This window comes from Pelobates fuscus, chromosome 1 (genome assembly GCF_036172605.1).
Source record: "Pelobates fuscus isolate aPelFus1 chromosome 1, aPelFus1.pri, whole genome shotgun sequence".
NCBI classification, from domain to species: Eukaryota; Metazoa; Chordata; class Amphibia; order Anura; family Pelobatidae; genus Pelobates; species Pelobates fuscus.
In genome coordinates, this window is record NC_086317.1 from 168,868,893 (window position 1) to 168,883,885 (window position 14,993).

The 14,993-nt window shown below is 40.6% G+C and overlaps 1 protein-coding gene across 1 annotated transcript in view; it reads right to left on the minus strand.

The window, feature by feature from the left end:
- The window catches only part of CNTN2 (contactin 2), a 91,973-nt gene that overhangs the window by 57,755 nt on the left and 19,225 nt on the right, over positions 1 to 14,993 (minus strand). Inside the window, exons 2-10 of the mRNA XM_063452168.1 lie at positions 12,839 to 12,900; positions 12,497 to 12,641; positions 10,274 to 10,449; positions 10,084 to 10,179; positions 9,383 to 9,592; positions 8,591 to 8,693; positions 7,367 to 7,542; positions 5,567 to 5,703; positions 4,704 to 4,833 (exon numbers count right to left, since the gene is read on the minus strand). Coding sequence (XP_063308238.1) covers positions 4,704 to 4,833; positions 5,567 to 5,703; positions 7,367 to 7,542; positions 8,591 to 8,693; positions 9,383 to 9,592; positions 10,084 to 10,179; positions 10,274 to 10,449; positions 12,497 to 12,641; positions 12,839 to 12,893 — 1,228 coding nt within the window. The 5' untranslated portion in view covers positions 12,894 to 12,900. The remainder of the gene's footprint in view (positions 1 to 4,703; positions 4,834 to 5,566; positions 5,704 to 7,366; positions 7,543 to 8,590; positions 8,694 to 9,382; positions 9,593 to 10,083; positions 10,180 to 10,273; positions 10,450 to 12,496; positions 12,642 to 12,838; positions 12,901 to 14,993) is intronic.

Below are 14,993 nucleotides of genomic sequence, written 5' to 3' on the forward strand. Positions count from 1 at the left end.
CCTTTGATAAAGATCATTGTTTACAACATTCACAGTCATGTGATCCCCGATATTTTGCCTGCATGTCTGACACCATTATCTGAAGTGTTAATGCAAATGGAAGCATCTCCTGGGACCTTGATCCATCAGTAAGTGGAGATTTACCTCTGTTAGGGCTTGTCATGAGGTCATGTAATGATCTGAGTGATTGTTTTTTAAACTCAGGCAGGGTGGTGAGTGCATCAACATCCAATAGCAATCCGACACAATCAATATTTTTTCGGCCACAAGGAAAAGGTTCATAGCATTAATGATGGGCCGTAAACTAAATGGTTTTCATGAGTGAAATCTGTACCACTTGAATCTTTAGATGTGCTCTCCTTTTGTTTTTCAGCATACACTTTACAGGTAATTATTTTAAGTCTTGAGGTTTAAGCTTACATTGTCCTCCTATACTTTATTGTCATGCATGGTTGGAATTAAAGCATGGGTGTTTTGACAACTCTGTATGGGTTTTCCTTCTGTATAAATTCAAGAAAGAAAGAGTGGCAATACATAGTCAGAAATGTATTGCATTTACTATGAGATTGTTATAGACTTGGTGTGATTTGGTCCATGCTCTGCAGTAATGAGAATGTGGAAAAAGTATCACAAAAACTTACAATTTAGGTATTTCCTTTTACTTACTAATCATGTTAAGGATAGAATAATTTAGTATTCCTTGGGTTGACTTCTTAATAGAGTGTAATATGACCATGTTTCTACGTATCCCTATCTATTACATTGTATACTTTATTAACCATATAGAATGAGAAACATGGCCTCCTTCAGCAGGTCCTACAGTGACAATCTGGGAGGGGATTCTTCTTGTAGAACAGAAAAACAAAGAACCTAATGTGGGTCTACCAAGTGGTAGAGGTTTTTGTGTGAGTTCTTGCAAAATGTGACATTTTAAGTCATTTTGTGCAGACGTTCCTGTTAGAACAACATGTAGCTTTTCATCTAGATGTACCATCTGTATGGCACTACTTTCTATTTTACGAAGAATTAAGGATTTAATACCCGGGGTGTTACACATTGTTTTATCTTTTATAAATACTAGAAACAAACATCCTTCATAAGCGAAAGGTGTTGGAAGCATTAAGTAAAGGTAGACGGCATTGGTAGCATCTAATTAACTGAACTAATAGAATAGTATAAGCAATTCACATGAATTGGAAGGAATATAGCAAATGAGAAAAATAGAGTAAAACAAACATTTTCACTGCCACAGTGCAGACATACAAGTCCATACCACATTGAACAAAATGATCAGCATTAAATGTACTCAGTGTGGGGGGCGGAGCCTAGCATCCAGGCTGAGCGGTTGTGCTGAACCTCAGCTCCTGCTTACACCAGCATAATTTGGGGGTAACCCCCCAAAAAACAGCGCAATTGCTCACTGGAGTGGAGCTATCATGATGGGGACACTCGGGGGAATCCATAGAATCCAAGAACAAGCGTGTAACATCCCGGGAACCCCACATTGTATCCTGAGGCCTAACGGGAATCGAGTGTTGGGGAGACGGCCGCTGCACACACTAACGGTCCTGAACATGGATCCCTCAGGGCTCTCACCTCCTACCCCCCCTGGACCGATGGGGGTCATCTGGGCCCACATCAAGCGACGGGAGTAACAGATATGAGCAGAACCTACAAACCGATGAACGGCAATACCAAGGCAGCAAAGCACATGGCGCGCCTAAAATGGCGGCAGCAGAAGTACCATGCGACTTAACGTTCTTACCTGAGCTGGAGGGCTCCTGCAACATCTAGCAGCGTCTAGATGCCATCTTCGCCCGATTCTGGCGCAAGCTATGGAGAAGGATGCAAACGCCTAAGGCAAACCTGCAAACCCTGCCACATCAGGGTAAGCTGACCGGGGAGCAAGGAGAGCAGAGTAAGATTCTACCGATAGCACACAGGACTGGAGCTGTGGTCGGGGGGAAGAGGCGCCCTATTCTGGGCAAAGCGACGTACCCCAAGCTCACCACACACACACATGGCCCGCCCAGGCTAAGGGTCGTCAGGAGAGAACCTCCGAAGCATCGACACCCGGCAGGAAGGATGCCCGCCGCAGGCTGCGACGGAACATCGGCAGCCTCCACTGCACCCAAAAGGGGAATGCCTCGAACTCACCAAGTTCTCGAGTCAGTGGTAAGAAGATGCCACCCTCTACAAAGGCCTGGGGCTGGAGGGGGTCCTCGCCCTGGGATCGCCGCTCCGCCATCCTGTGCCATCTCGCCCCGGATGACGGCTTGCCACGAACCGGCATGGGCTGAAAGAGACTGGTCTGCAATCCCACAGTCCACTTTAAACCTAGCCTCTTATGTTATGTCTTAATTTCGAACTGCCGGAACTCTTTGCATCTCCCTATAGTATTTCTTGCAGATTACAGGCAGATTACATTGGCTACTGCTGATCCCCTGACACCAGAGAAGGGAATGTAGAAAAGTACCCCTTACTAGCACTACCCTTATGTTTTAGCCTACACCTCTCGTTACAATATAAAAATGTGCACTGTATCTATATTGCTATGCCCTAAGAAGTCAATGTTTCTAACCATAACAATTGCATATGCTGTCGGGACACTGCAAAATCGTATGTACCTGTTTGCTCTCTTTATTCATCAGCAACATGTACTAACCTGTCTATACAGTCATTATTGCATGCATATTGCAGATACACTAGCTTAACTTACCAAGCATGGGGGCGGAACCTCCAGGCTGCATGGACGTGCCGCAACAGAGCTCCTGAGCACAATGGCACAATTCGGGGCAAAGACCCCCAAAAACATGCACGCACAGCACCTGGAGGGTGACAGAAACGTGGGGGACACCCGGGCAAAGCGATGGATACCAGTTGTTAACCCACTACTTACCGGGAACCGGCACCAGCGACTAGAGGCCTACTTGAGACCCTGTAGGGGAGAGGTGGCCGCTCTCCTCGCGGGCAACCCTGCACATGGAACCTCTACACTACTCACCTCCTAACCCCCCCCCCCCCCCTTTGGACCGTGGGGGTCATCCCGGTCTGCAAGGTGTGTCCGGAGCCGCCAGCTACACGGGGATGCGAAGCGGAGAGAAAGCAGTGCTGGCACCCACACAGCTCCCCGAAGAAGGCAGCCGCCGACATGCTGCATGCAATGAATCAGCTACAGCTAAAGATGATCCGACGAGACACCGCTCAGCGCCTGAACGCAATATTCAGCCGCTTCTGGGCACAACTCAATGACCGCATGAGAGCAGCACAAAGCACTCAGAAACCTGCACGGACGGCAGGTAAGAGAGGCAGCTGGCGGCAGGGACAGGGAAGTGTACCCTCGGGCACAGCGACAGGCAACCCACACACCCCCAAACCACAGAGCCCACCCGGGCTGAAGGCCAAAAGGGTGAAGACCCGGACGCATCGTCCACACGCAATGAGGCTTTATTGCCGCAAGCGGCCAAAGTCCAGCAGGCCCTCCATTGCCCCCGAGAGGGGAAGAAACTCAAGCTCCAGTAGTTTTAGAGTTCGTGGCACCGAGATGCAGGCCTACAACACAGCCTGGGGCTGGAAGGATGTCTTCACACTGCCCACCGCTACTGCAGCCTTCAACACCACTTCGACCAAGGCTCACTGTCCCACAAGAGACGGCATCGGCTGATAGAGACTCTCTGCGTAAAGTCTCAAGACAAGTCAGCGCCAGGCCCATACTCCCTCAGTTTAAGCCTGTTAAACCAAGTGTCCAGGACTGACAATCTTACCTATGAAGCACTAAACCTGTTGATCTAATTGCATGCATGCAAATCCAGACACGTAAGCCTTGCAATACCTATATTCTACAGCTATGTCTTGTGTTCCCACTTTTTAAGCTGCTCACACTATAGAGAGGTCTTCCAGCTTTAGTCTAATCCACACGCACGTATAACGTATCTCACACACTTTTCCTAATAAGATTATTCGAGACCTGCATATCTCTCTTTCACGCTTCATACTTGTTAAGCGATAGTTACATACATAGCAAAATGTTCCCTGCAATACTTTTATAGTTGATCTCTACCTATATTAAAATTGTGCATATGCTCCTATATACCAACAATGTAAACAGTGATATGAAAGCCTGAGGACTGCCGTTGGGGTACCTCATGCCTGTTTGTAATACTTTAATGCACAGCAAAAATATTAAATAAAAAAAAAAAAAACTTACCAAGCATCATAGCATTTTATGTACCTAATTTGCTTAGAAGTAAGCCTGTTTAATTTTCTATTATTTTACTATTTTTCTTATTTTAGTATTTCTCAATAGGTATTATACGTAGAGAGGCCTCTCACACTAACTAACCTACCTTTTCCGTAGTAAGCACTCACTCTCTATTAGACTGCAATCTTTCACCCAGCATTTCTAGAAAAGTTCCTGCCAACAAGCATATGCATGGATCGGTTAGACAGGAACGCTTAATCTGTTTATGTTATATAAAAATTGTGCTGATCTTTCCACATGCTGACCAACTGTTAACATATGTCTGGTTATATACTTGTCAATGCTGTTGGGGCATGACAAGCCCTCTTGTTATATTTTCATGCACTACAAAAATAAATAATTAAAAAAATAAATAAATAAATAAATAAATAAAAATAAAAATAAATGTACTCAGTGTTACCCTCCCACCTTGTAGAGACCGTACTGGTCCTTTTCAACTCACCCTGCACAGTAAGCTCTGCGCTTGTGTATATTGCTCCATGCTTGTTGCCAGCCACACATTGGTACATTCCAGAATCCTGCAGACTCAGATTGGTGAATTTCAACTGCCCATTCGATACGTCAATGCGAGTCTGTGCAGCAGTTTAGAAATCATTTTTTTTTTCAGTAAAAAAACAAACAAAGCAGACCTGTAACCTATGTGTTTTACGCATTTAAATCAAATATATACACAGGATAATACCCATGCATTTTCCCATTACTATCTGTCTTTTCTTAATCTGGTTTTCTTTTTATATGGAAGGTTTTTTAAATAAAAGCAGGTAGTGTTTAATAAAGAATTTAACTTTAGTAACAAACAGCAAACAGAAAATGTCAATTCATATTAGGATATTATAATAAAATGATTCCTGAAGGGGCATTTCCACCAAAAATGTAAAAATACATGTTACACGGAACCTTATAATATAGCTTCCTTGATATGTTATGTATGGTATATGTCTTGAAAGACAATGAGTTCTGTTATGACTTCACGGCCTCTCAGTTGCTAATTTTCTTTTTTAAAGTTATATCTAACATTATGTCTATTCATTCTTTTTAAATGTCTTCAGAAGGCTTTGAGTTGACAGTTTTTTTTATTTTTTTATTTTGTGCTGTTAAATCAATATCAATAAAATTGGCTAATTTTTAAGGCTCCCTTAGTTTGGAACCTGTCTCTTATATGTAATAGTCCAGTACTGTACTTGACCTTTTTTCAAAGCTGATTAAGTCAGATATTTGCATGTAAAACCATGTATTACTAGTTTTGAACATTTGTGAAGCCTGTCTTGGTAAATATCCATGTACATTTAAATGTGGATTTGTTACCTGTGACGTCAGTGGTTTCCCATCGCGCAGCCAGCGGATTGTAGGACGCGGTTTCCCAGAAGCTGCACAGTTCCACATAAGATCAGATCCAATCTTGGCGTCTGTATCAGAGATAACCTGAAGCCACTCTGGTTGGGCTGAGAGACAGAAAGGTGAAAAATGAACATGATGTATGCATCATAAATACCATTAAATGGAAACTACAGACTTTTCTTTGAACTTAGAAAAATGTGCTTACTATTAAAGGGGGCCTGTCACTCCCCAGGATTTTTAATATAACAACTTATGCCCTTATTTCATAAATATATATTTTTGAGGTTTAAGAAATAAAATGACATGTGTAAATCCAAATTTCTTTCCAGCAATAAAGTGCCTCCATCTTAACTCCCTGTAAATCATCGTTATAAGCTCTGTCCTTTGCACGTGGCAGTCAGCATATAGAAATCATAAATAGAATTCTATTCCTCCTCCTCATTTGCAATGTTTGAAACATTATATCATGTGCTAAATCTTTATTAGAATATTAACACACGTTTCAATGTTGTATTCAATGGAGTAAAGTTCAGAGAAGTGACAGTTTCTCTAAAAAAATTATATCCTGTACTGTATAATACCACACCTAAAGGTCTTATAAATCCTTCATATGTATTCCATTTATAATCCAACTTATCTAGTGCAGCTCTGTCTGTGGTTGACATTTGTCTCAGTTGCAATATCTATGGAGCACACCTAGAAACGTCTGCTCGCTCCCTTTTTCATCATTTTCAAAAAATGTATGACCAAAGCTAATCCTACACTGATACTAACTGGTTTACTGGCCCAACTTTCATTCTTTAACTACATGATTTGTTTTATCATTAGATCATGTTTGCTTGCTTCCCATAGTGTCATCAGAATTATTTTAACAGGTATGCCCTGGTACTCGAAAGGCTTTTCATTTTTGGCATGCCCCTGAGCCCTCTGATAATGGGATATAGACCAAAAGCATTCACAATCAAAGCTGCCTGTCTCACAATGTCACGCTGAAAAAGAACCATCAAGAATAAACTATGGCTTGCTTTACACTGATTGTTAATTGTGCACTTCTGTGTTGATGCCACAGTCATATGATCATAGAGAACAGAAATGGCTGCATGCAATACTCCAAATGCTGTCCTAGTATTGTGTATTCTTGCCCTATACCACAATTTAGTGAGTATTTCCGAGTGTGTCTCCAGTGATTTGTTGGTTCCCACCTCTACATACGACCTCTTCTACTGTTTGTCTACCATCCATCAGTACCAGGCTCAGTCCTTTCCTGGATTTTTCTGCTCAGCTTACCAGAAAACCCCCAGATCCACTGCACTCTCATCTCAATTCCCTCTCCATACCTTGTTGCTCCCACTTCAATATATTTTTCTTTGGCTTATCACTATCACTCTTGATGCCTCTCAATCACATCAACGTTTAACAAATAGTATAATACCGTTTTGACTGCCTGAAGTCTAGGCAATAAACTGCAATCTGCAGACATTACTCAGAACACCATAATCAAGTATATATTGTTTTATTAATCCGTTATATATTTAAAAATACTGCTATGAGCCAGAACTGTATTCTTCTGGAAATGAATTACATAATACAGCAGTGGGTTGATGAATGGCAAATGTTCAGAGGTGAGTGGGTGGATGAGAGCTTGGTTAGTGGAGCAGTTATAGAACATTACTAGTTGTAATTAGAATATAAGTAAATGAGAAAACAACAATTAACAGTGACAAAAATACGGTAAAATCTTACTAATAGATTGCACTACCGGCATACCTTGTACTATAACCTGTCCCTTGTGTGTATCCCGGCCTTTTGAGTTCACAGCTACACACTCATATGTTCCGTCTTCCTCAAAGCTGATACTTGGGATATGAAGAATAGAATCGGACACTAACCAACGAGGGGGAAGTGGGCCATCAACCTTCCTCCACTGAATGCTCGGCACTGGGCTGGTAGAGGAACAGAAGTAGTGGTAAGAACCTCAGTACAGGCTGAAAGCTTTTCAAGTCAACCTGGTCTAGGGCACTTGAAAGAGCATTGAAGATTTATTTATTTGTAAAATAGGACAAGTAGAACATGAAACTGTAAATCATAATGCAGTAGGTTTTACTTTAACATGCGGACATGAAAGTGTAAAGCTATGTTGCACATACATGGGAATTAAATGCTTCATCTTGAGTTACCAGAGTGTACATACATTTTATTATATCACTACTGCCACCTGTATCAAAAGGGAAATTGAGGTTTTACTATTGCCACACATAAGTAATAAGGTAAATGGATCGATTCACTGTACTCTATAATCTAGAACAAAATAGAAATGTGAATAAAGTTGTATGGTCTGCAAAAATCTCACCCATGCGCAGTAAGTGAACATGGTGATATTCCAGGTGTCTTGCAGCTATACCCTAGACCAGGGGTAGGCAACCTTCGTCTCTCCAGATGTTGTGGACTACATCCCCCATAATGCTCTTACACCCATAATGCTGGCAAAGCATCATGGGAGGTGTAGTCCAAAACATCTGGAGAGCCGAAGGTTGCCGATGCCTGCCCTAGACCAGGGTGCCCAAAAGGTATTTTCCCAGATGTTGTAGAACAAAAATTCAATGATGCTTTTGCATGCCTTTAGAATGACAAACCATCATGGAAACTGTACTTTTAAAACATCTGGGGATCTACCTTTTGGGCACCCCTGTCCTAGACAATGTTAATAGCCTGAGTAATCAAAGTGCTAAACAATTGGAGACAGGGTGTTCCTGTACATGCACAGCATGTGCACTACAGTATGCAAGATACGATCTTTGCATCTGTTATCAGCATTGTATTAATTTGCTTTAATTTTAATTAAACATGTTTGGTATCGTTCATTTCATTATTATCACCTTAAACATGTACATTGTTTATTAGTATTAACAAGAGACATTATTCTCTGCATCGCATTCTCCATTAAAAAGGTCAAGTCATCTGCTGGAGTAGACAATATGGTGGAATACTCACTTGCCAAATGCGAAGCACTCCAAAGTCACCGCCTGGCCTGATACAGTGTATGACTCGGCAGGGAAGCGCACTTTAATATTTGGAGCAAACAAGCGGGGCTCAGCTGCATGACAAGAGATCATCCATGTTAAATTAGCGTAGGCCCCACGGATATTGGGGTACTGTGACATAGTGGTGGGCTTAACACAATATGGCCATATGGTGCAGTTGAATCCCTCTATTTGTTTGCCAATATAGGCAATTTTTAAGTAGCCTTATAAAATGTAAAACTGTATTTTGTGTGTGTGCACTGTTCCCTAATCTGTATTTTAAAAGATCAGCCTTGTATCATATTACATATGGGAAACTATAAACATAATACTCGTATAGCCATATTCTCTAATAACCTCCCTGGATCCCTGCTCACTCCTCACAATCCCCACCTTATATCAATGGATATTAATGGATCAGATTTCAATGTAATATGATGTTTTGTAAGCTCAACCCGGCCAAACAACTCTGTATATTTTTTATGCTTTGTATTCTCAGTCACTCAGAACAGAATAAAATCAATACACCAGGTGACATGTTTACTGACCAAAGAGGCAGAACAATATCATATCAGATAGTGGCAATTGCCTGACATTACAATCCTTAGCTAAGGTTCTATTCGAGTACATGCATTTAATTTTGACTGATAGATAATGCCTTACTTTTTAAAAGATGTGAATACATTTTGCAATTATTGGTTAATGTCAGAGAAATTATAGCCATACCAAGAATCTTATTTCTCCAGACTGAGCAAGTACTGACCTTCTGGTGTGATAATGAGTTTGGAAAAGGTGCTGTAAACACTCTTTGTTGTAAAAGAGATATGGCTGGTGGTTAGGCAGGAATATCCCCCATTGTCCTCTGATTCTGTACGTGCAATGTACAAATTACCAGTCACCTGGGATATGAAGCGCCGGGAATCAGTGTTCAGGAATGAGGGAAACTCATTGAGTAGCCAGCGGTAAGACAGACCTGCAAATAGAAGTCATGTCATCATAGAAGTCATAAAATCAAAATGGAACTGTAACGACATGATTGTCTGGATCAGAAAAGGACATTTGACACTTCCTACATATTTTTATCATAACCAATAAATCGGATCCAATGAAATCTCCATATAACTTTGTATGTCAAGGTAAATCTATATCACTGATGGAACATATCTGATTATTATATTCATAGAATGGTTTGAATTCAAGCAAAGAGTCACTTGAACTGAGGATAATAAAGGTGGACATATTACATGGATTTGGTGTAGGGAGAGTGACTGGACTGATAATGTTGGGAGGGGTGGGGGGTAGAGGTACATGGAGAAGAATCGATGGAAGAAGAGAGTGTCATGGGGCAAATGGAAATGGATTAGGGGGAATACGTATGTGATGACAGATAATGACACTGTGTAGGTTTTGCTTGTAGAGAAAAAATAGAATTAAAGGAGCGATTATGCATATTATGCATATTACCTGGATAGTGCTGTGGTGGATTGCATGGAAGCATAACTCCCAATCCCTCTGTCACTTTAACAGGACCCCTCTCCTCAGGGGGAAATTCATAGAGGTCTGACGATGAGATATAAATGACATTTCATTTTGTTATTGGGAACTAAACAGTGGAGATGTACAAGGTCTGAGAACCCTGGTAAATCTTACTTACAGCCAAAACGCAACAAAGCCTCACTGCTGTAAACTGTGCCCCTCGGGTTGGACGCCACACACTGATAGGTCCCTGCGTGCTTGGACTGCGTTGGGTTGGAAATTACCAGGTTCCCTCCAACTAGCAGGTAACTTGAATTTGCTACCAGAATCAAGTCGGTTCCATTGAGTTTCCACCTACAGCGATTATAACAGCGGGAATAATGAGTGTGATCCAATGACAAAACCAGTGCAACAGGTCTTTGTTATGATATGTTGAGCTGTGTCTCTAGCTCGATAGCTACTTTTATGGCAACTCTTTGCCACTTGAAAGCGATGTTGATACGGCAAAGCAGTCCCTATAATAAACCACATCGTATGAACATATTTATGACAATAATTGCACCATACAACATGCCTGATCTGATACATTTTCAGTTGAACTCCTTTGGAGATAGCAGTTTTAAATGCATTGGTAAAATGGTTTATCCGGACGGGTTACACATTACCACTCGCTGATTCATTTACACACATAATGCAAGAAGTGCTTTCCATAAGTGATCAATCATGGATACATTTGTCTAAGGATATTTGCTCCCTGCTAAAGATGAACTGTCACAATTGAGATAAAGTGCATGGCTCAATCGATCAAATACTGAAGTAGTTATTGCTTTCTCTTAATTTTTTATGTATTACTCTTACCTCATATTATATGGTTTTATATTGTTTTAATTAAAAATCATGTAAAAATATATATATTTTAAGAAAAATGAATTCACGACAAAGAAAATAGGTGACATTACAGGTAAATTAAATCACATTTCATATGATTCCTATTTAATTTTGAGCAATCTCCCAAAACATGCCTCGAAAATGATCAGTGTGGACTCATGTGGGGGAGATTCCTACATATATTCCTATATAAATTCTAGAGACGAGCCCCTGCTGATGTCAATGTGAGTCAGTCTCCCAGAGTCAATGCAGTAGGAATAATTAGTAAGAATTTATGGGAGAGGTAAGTAAAATTGCATTACATGTTATGGAATTTCCACATTCATGATTTTAAAATGGAAGGGCTCACTGTAAGATATGGAGGTTGTTCCTTAATGCTTTCTATAGAAATTTCTCAGAAGGCCACAAGTCCACAGTAAATAAAGTCATAGAAACATAGAATGTGACGGCAGATAAGAACCGTTTAGCCCATCTAGTCTGCCCAATTTTCTAAATACTTTGATAAGACCCTGGCATTATCCTATATCTAGGATAGCCTTATGCCTATCCCACGCATGCTTAAATTCCCTCCCTGTGTTAACCTCTATCACTTCAGCTGGAAGGCTATTCCATGCATCCACTGCCCTCTCAGTAAAGTCATACTTTCTGATATTATTTTTAAACCTTTGCCCCTCTAATTTTAAGGATTACTATAGGGTCAGGAACACAAATACGGTATGTATTCCTGACCCTATAGTGTTAAAACCGCCATCTAGCCCCCCTGGGCCCCTCATGCCTCCATAAATATAGAAAAATCTTACTGTATTCAAGCCAGAAGCTGTAGTTCTGCATGCTGTTTGCCTCAGAGAAACAAGCAGTCTGCTGACATCCTCAGAAGTGGTAGCCTGATCCAATCACAGTGATTCCACATAGGATTGGCTGAGACTGACAAAGAGGCAGATCAGGGGCAGAGCCAGCATGATTCAAACACAGCCCTGGCCAATCAGCATCTCTTCATAGAGGTGAATTGAATCAATGAATCTCTATGAGGAAAGTTCAGTGTCTGCATGCAGAGGGAGGAGACACTGACTGTTTGGATGCATTTTAGGCAGCCATGACCCAGGAAGGATCTCTAACAGCCATCTGAGGAGTGGCCAGTGAAGTTATCACTAGGCTGTAATGTAAACGCTGCATTTTCTCTGAAACAAGCAGTGTTTACAGCAAAAAGTCTGAAGGTAATGATCCTACTCACCAGAACAAATTCAATAATCTGTAGTTGTTCTGGTGACTACAGTGTCCCTTTAAGACTATGTCCTCTTGTTTTGATAATTTTTCTTCTATTGAATATAGTCTCCTCCTTTACTGTATTGATTCCCTTTATGTATTTAAATGTTTCTATCATATCCCCCCTGTCTCGTCTTTCCTCCAAGCTATACATGTTAAGATCCTTTAACCTTTCCTGGTAAGTTTGACCCTGCAATTCATGAACCAGTTTAGTAGCCCTTCTCTGAAGTCCCTCTCAGTATTATTTTACCTGTAGGTGGCTGAAGGGATAGCTCTGGCACGACAAGACAATGTCACTTGTTCCTCCGCAGACCCTTCTGGGAAGAGGGTATTCTGAGGTTGTTCCTCAAAAACTGGACCATATCCTCCTGTAAATCCCACCGCCAGGCAAAACACTGGCAGAGGAAATATAAGAAAATATATCACTTCTTCTGTGTTTTCAAATGAAGAATAATGAACACATGTAAGAAACATGAAACTGAGCATATGGAGGAAAAAAAGTAATTCAAAACTGGTTGCTTTAAAATGCTAAAAAAGAAAAAGAGAAGTATGAGAGGGTGGTACTATGACCACTTGTACCCCCTCTACTCACCTGTGAAGGACAGAAAAGCAGAGCAGAAGAGGAAGGCAGAGGAGGGAGGCAGCATGGTGTGTCTGTGCAGGAAGACAAGAAAGTGACAAATGGTTCACTGAATTTAGAGAACACTGGACAGGATATAAACATAAATAAAATGAACAGGGCAGATATGATATGCCTCTTGGTGTAAAGGTATACAGAAAGAGAGCTGTCTGAAAAAACTCATATTGCAAATTAGGATCATGCAGACCTATACAGAAACAATTTGATGTACTCTAAAATGTATGTATAATTACAGCGATCTCAATAGCGTTAGATAGAGTGAGAGATAATAAATATGGATATAGAGAGAGGAAAGTGACCAAATAAGAGATAGAAGGATAGACAGAGAGACTGAGAGATATACGGATTGACAGACAGGCACAGAGGCTGAGAGACAGACATGCACAGAGGCTGAGGGACAGACAGACAGGCACAGAGGCTGAGAGATAGACAGACAGGCACAGAGGCTGAAAGATAGATGGACAGGCATCGAAAAAGATGGATAGACAGAGAGACGGAGAGATATACGGATAGAGAGATAGGCACAGAGATGGAGACATAGATGAATAGACAGATAATTTCAGAGACTGAGAGACAGATCAGTCGAAATGCATGGAGTCTAACAGATAGATATCTGCATTAATGAGCACGTGCATAGGTATATCTAATAAAATGGCCACAGTGTCTATATCCAAACAAAACCAAGAAGTAAACGAAAATAAACCAAACAATCGGGTTTACTAACTAAACTGGCAAGTGTGGAGACTTAAAAAAAGGGTCTACACATTTTAGACAAAAATAGACAAGATGGAAAGTATCTTGGAGAATTAAATAATACAATCTTTTGTTATAAGGAATTTTACTGTAATTGTGATTACAGTAGTGTAGAATGTATAAAGCACAGTTGAATGTTTTCCCCATATTAAGCAGACAGAGGTTTGTTCTTTTTACCGTAACTGTATCTCTATGTTGTTTTGACAGTTACCTAAACAGCCCAGCACTTTGAGCCCTTTTATAAAGCAATATGTATCAGTTCCCATTCATAATATTTAGCTTCACCTTTCAGTCCTAGGACAGCAATATCTTTCTAGAACAAATTATAACAAATATACAATTCATTTTTTCCCAGCAAAAGTCCATAGTTTACAAGAAAAATAAATCAATACAATTTCTTTAGCAATATTACATTTTTAGTTGTATATGGATTGCAAGCCATTAACTTTATACATACACGGCCTGCTTGTGCCCTGACCTTAGTACAGGTCCCAACAATGGATGTCATGTATTACAATAGACAACTAGCGTATGTATGCAAGCAGGGTCATTATATAACATGCAGATAGGCAGTCTGTCTGTCTCTGTAAAGGCCCCTTTGTATTCCTGTCAATTCCTACTATTTAAGAATGTGTCCACAGGTCTCTCAGTGTGACATCTACAATCTGCCAGACTAAAAGGACTTCATGCTAATAAATTCTTTTTTAATGACCTTCTCCCTGGAGTGTAATGGGGTGGAGTGAAATATAAACAGAGAGGCACCAGCTCCTCTAGACTAGCTAATCCTTTTCCATTGCTCCCAAGGGGGTCAGCTGATCCATTACAGTAGGTCATACACTACCCCTTCTCCAAAATGAGATCTGGAGCCCCTTCTCCTGCCATGCACCTTTCCTGACTTCCTCCCTCCTAACAGTACACTTACTCTGCTAAAGGCTCCATATGGGATAGAATAAGGAGGAGGGGGCAGGAGGGGGCACATTTACAACCTCTTAAGAGATGAGAAAAGCCTACGAGTATATCCATTTAATTTCTTATTTATAAGAGTCTGACTTATTCCACAGTGCAGTGCAAGGTGGGAAGCATTGTTTATCGTTATGTCACAGTTTACATGGATTGGCAGCTCAAAGTACTAATTGTGTTATAGAAACTAAGGCACAATATGATAACTGTGTTTAGTAAATATATATGATTTTTAATACTCCATAAACCTTCTAATAACATTGTCATGTACAACAGTTCAATAAAAATTAGAAGATGCATCCCAGTTTCTAGTCTAAAGGATGGCTAGTTAAATATATTTATAATTGAAGAAGAATTTGTATACAATATAATAAAAGTGTACAGTAAAAATAAA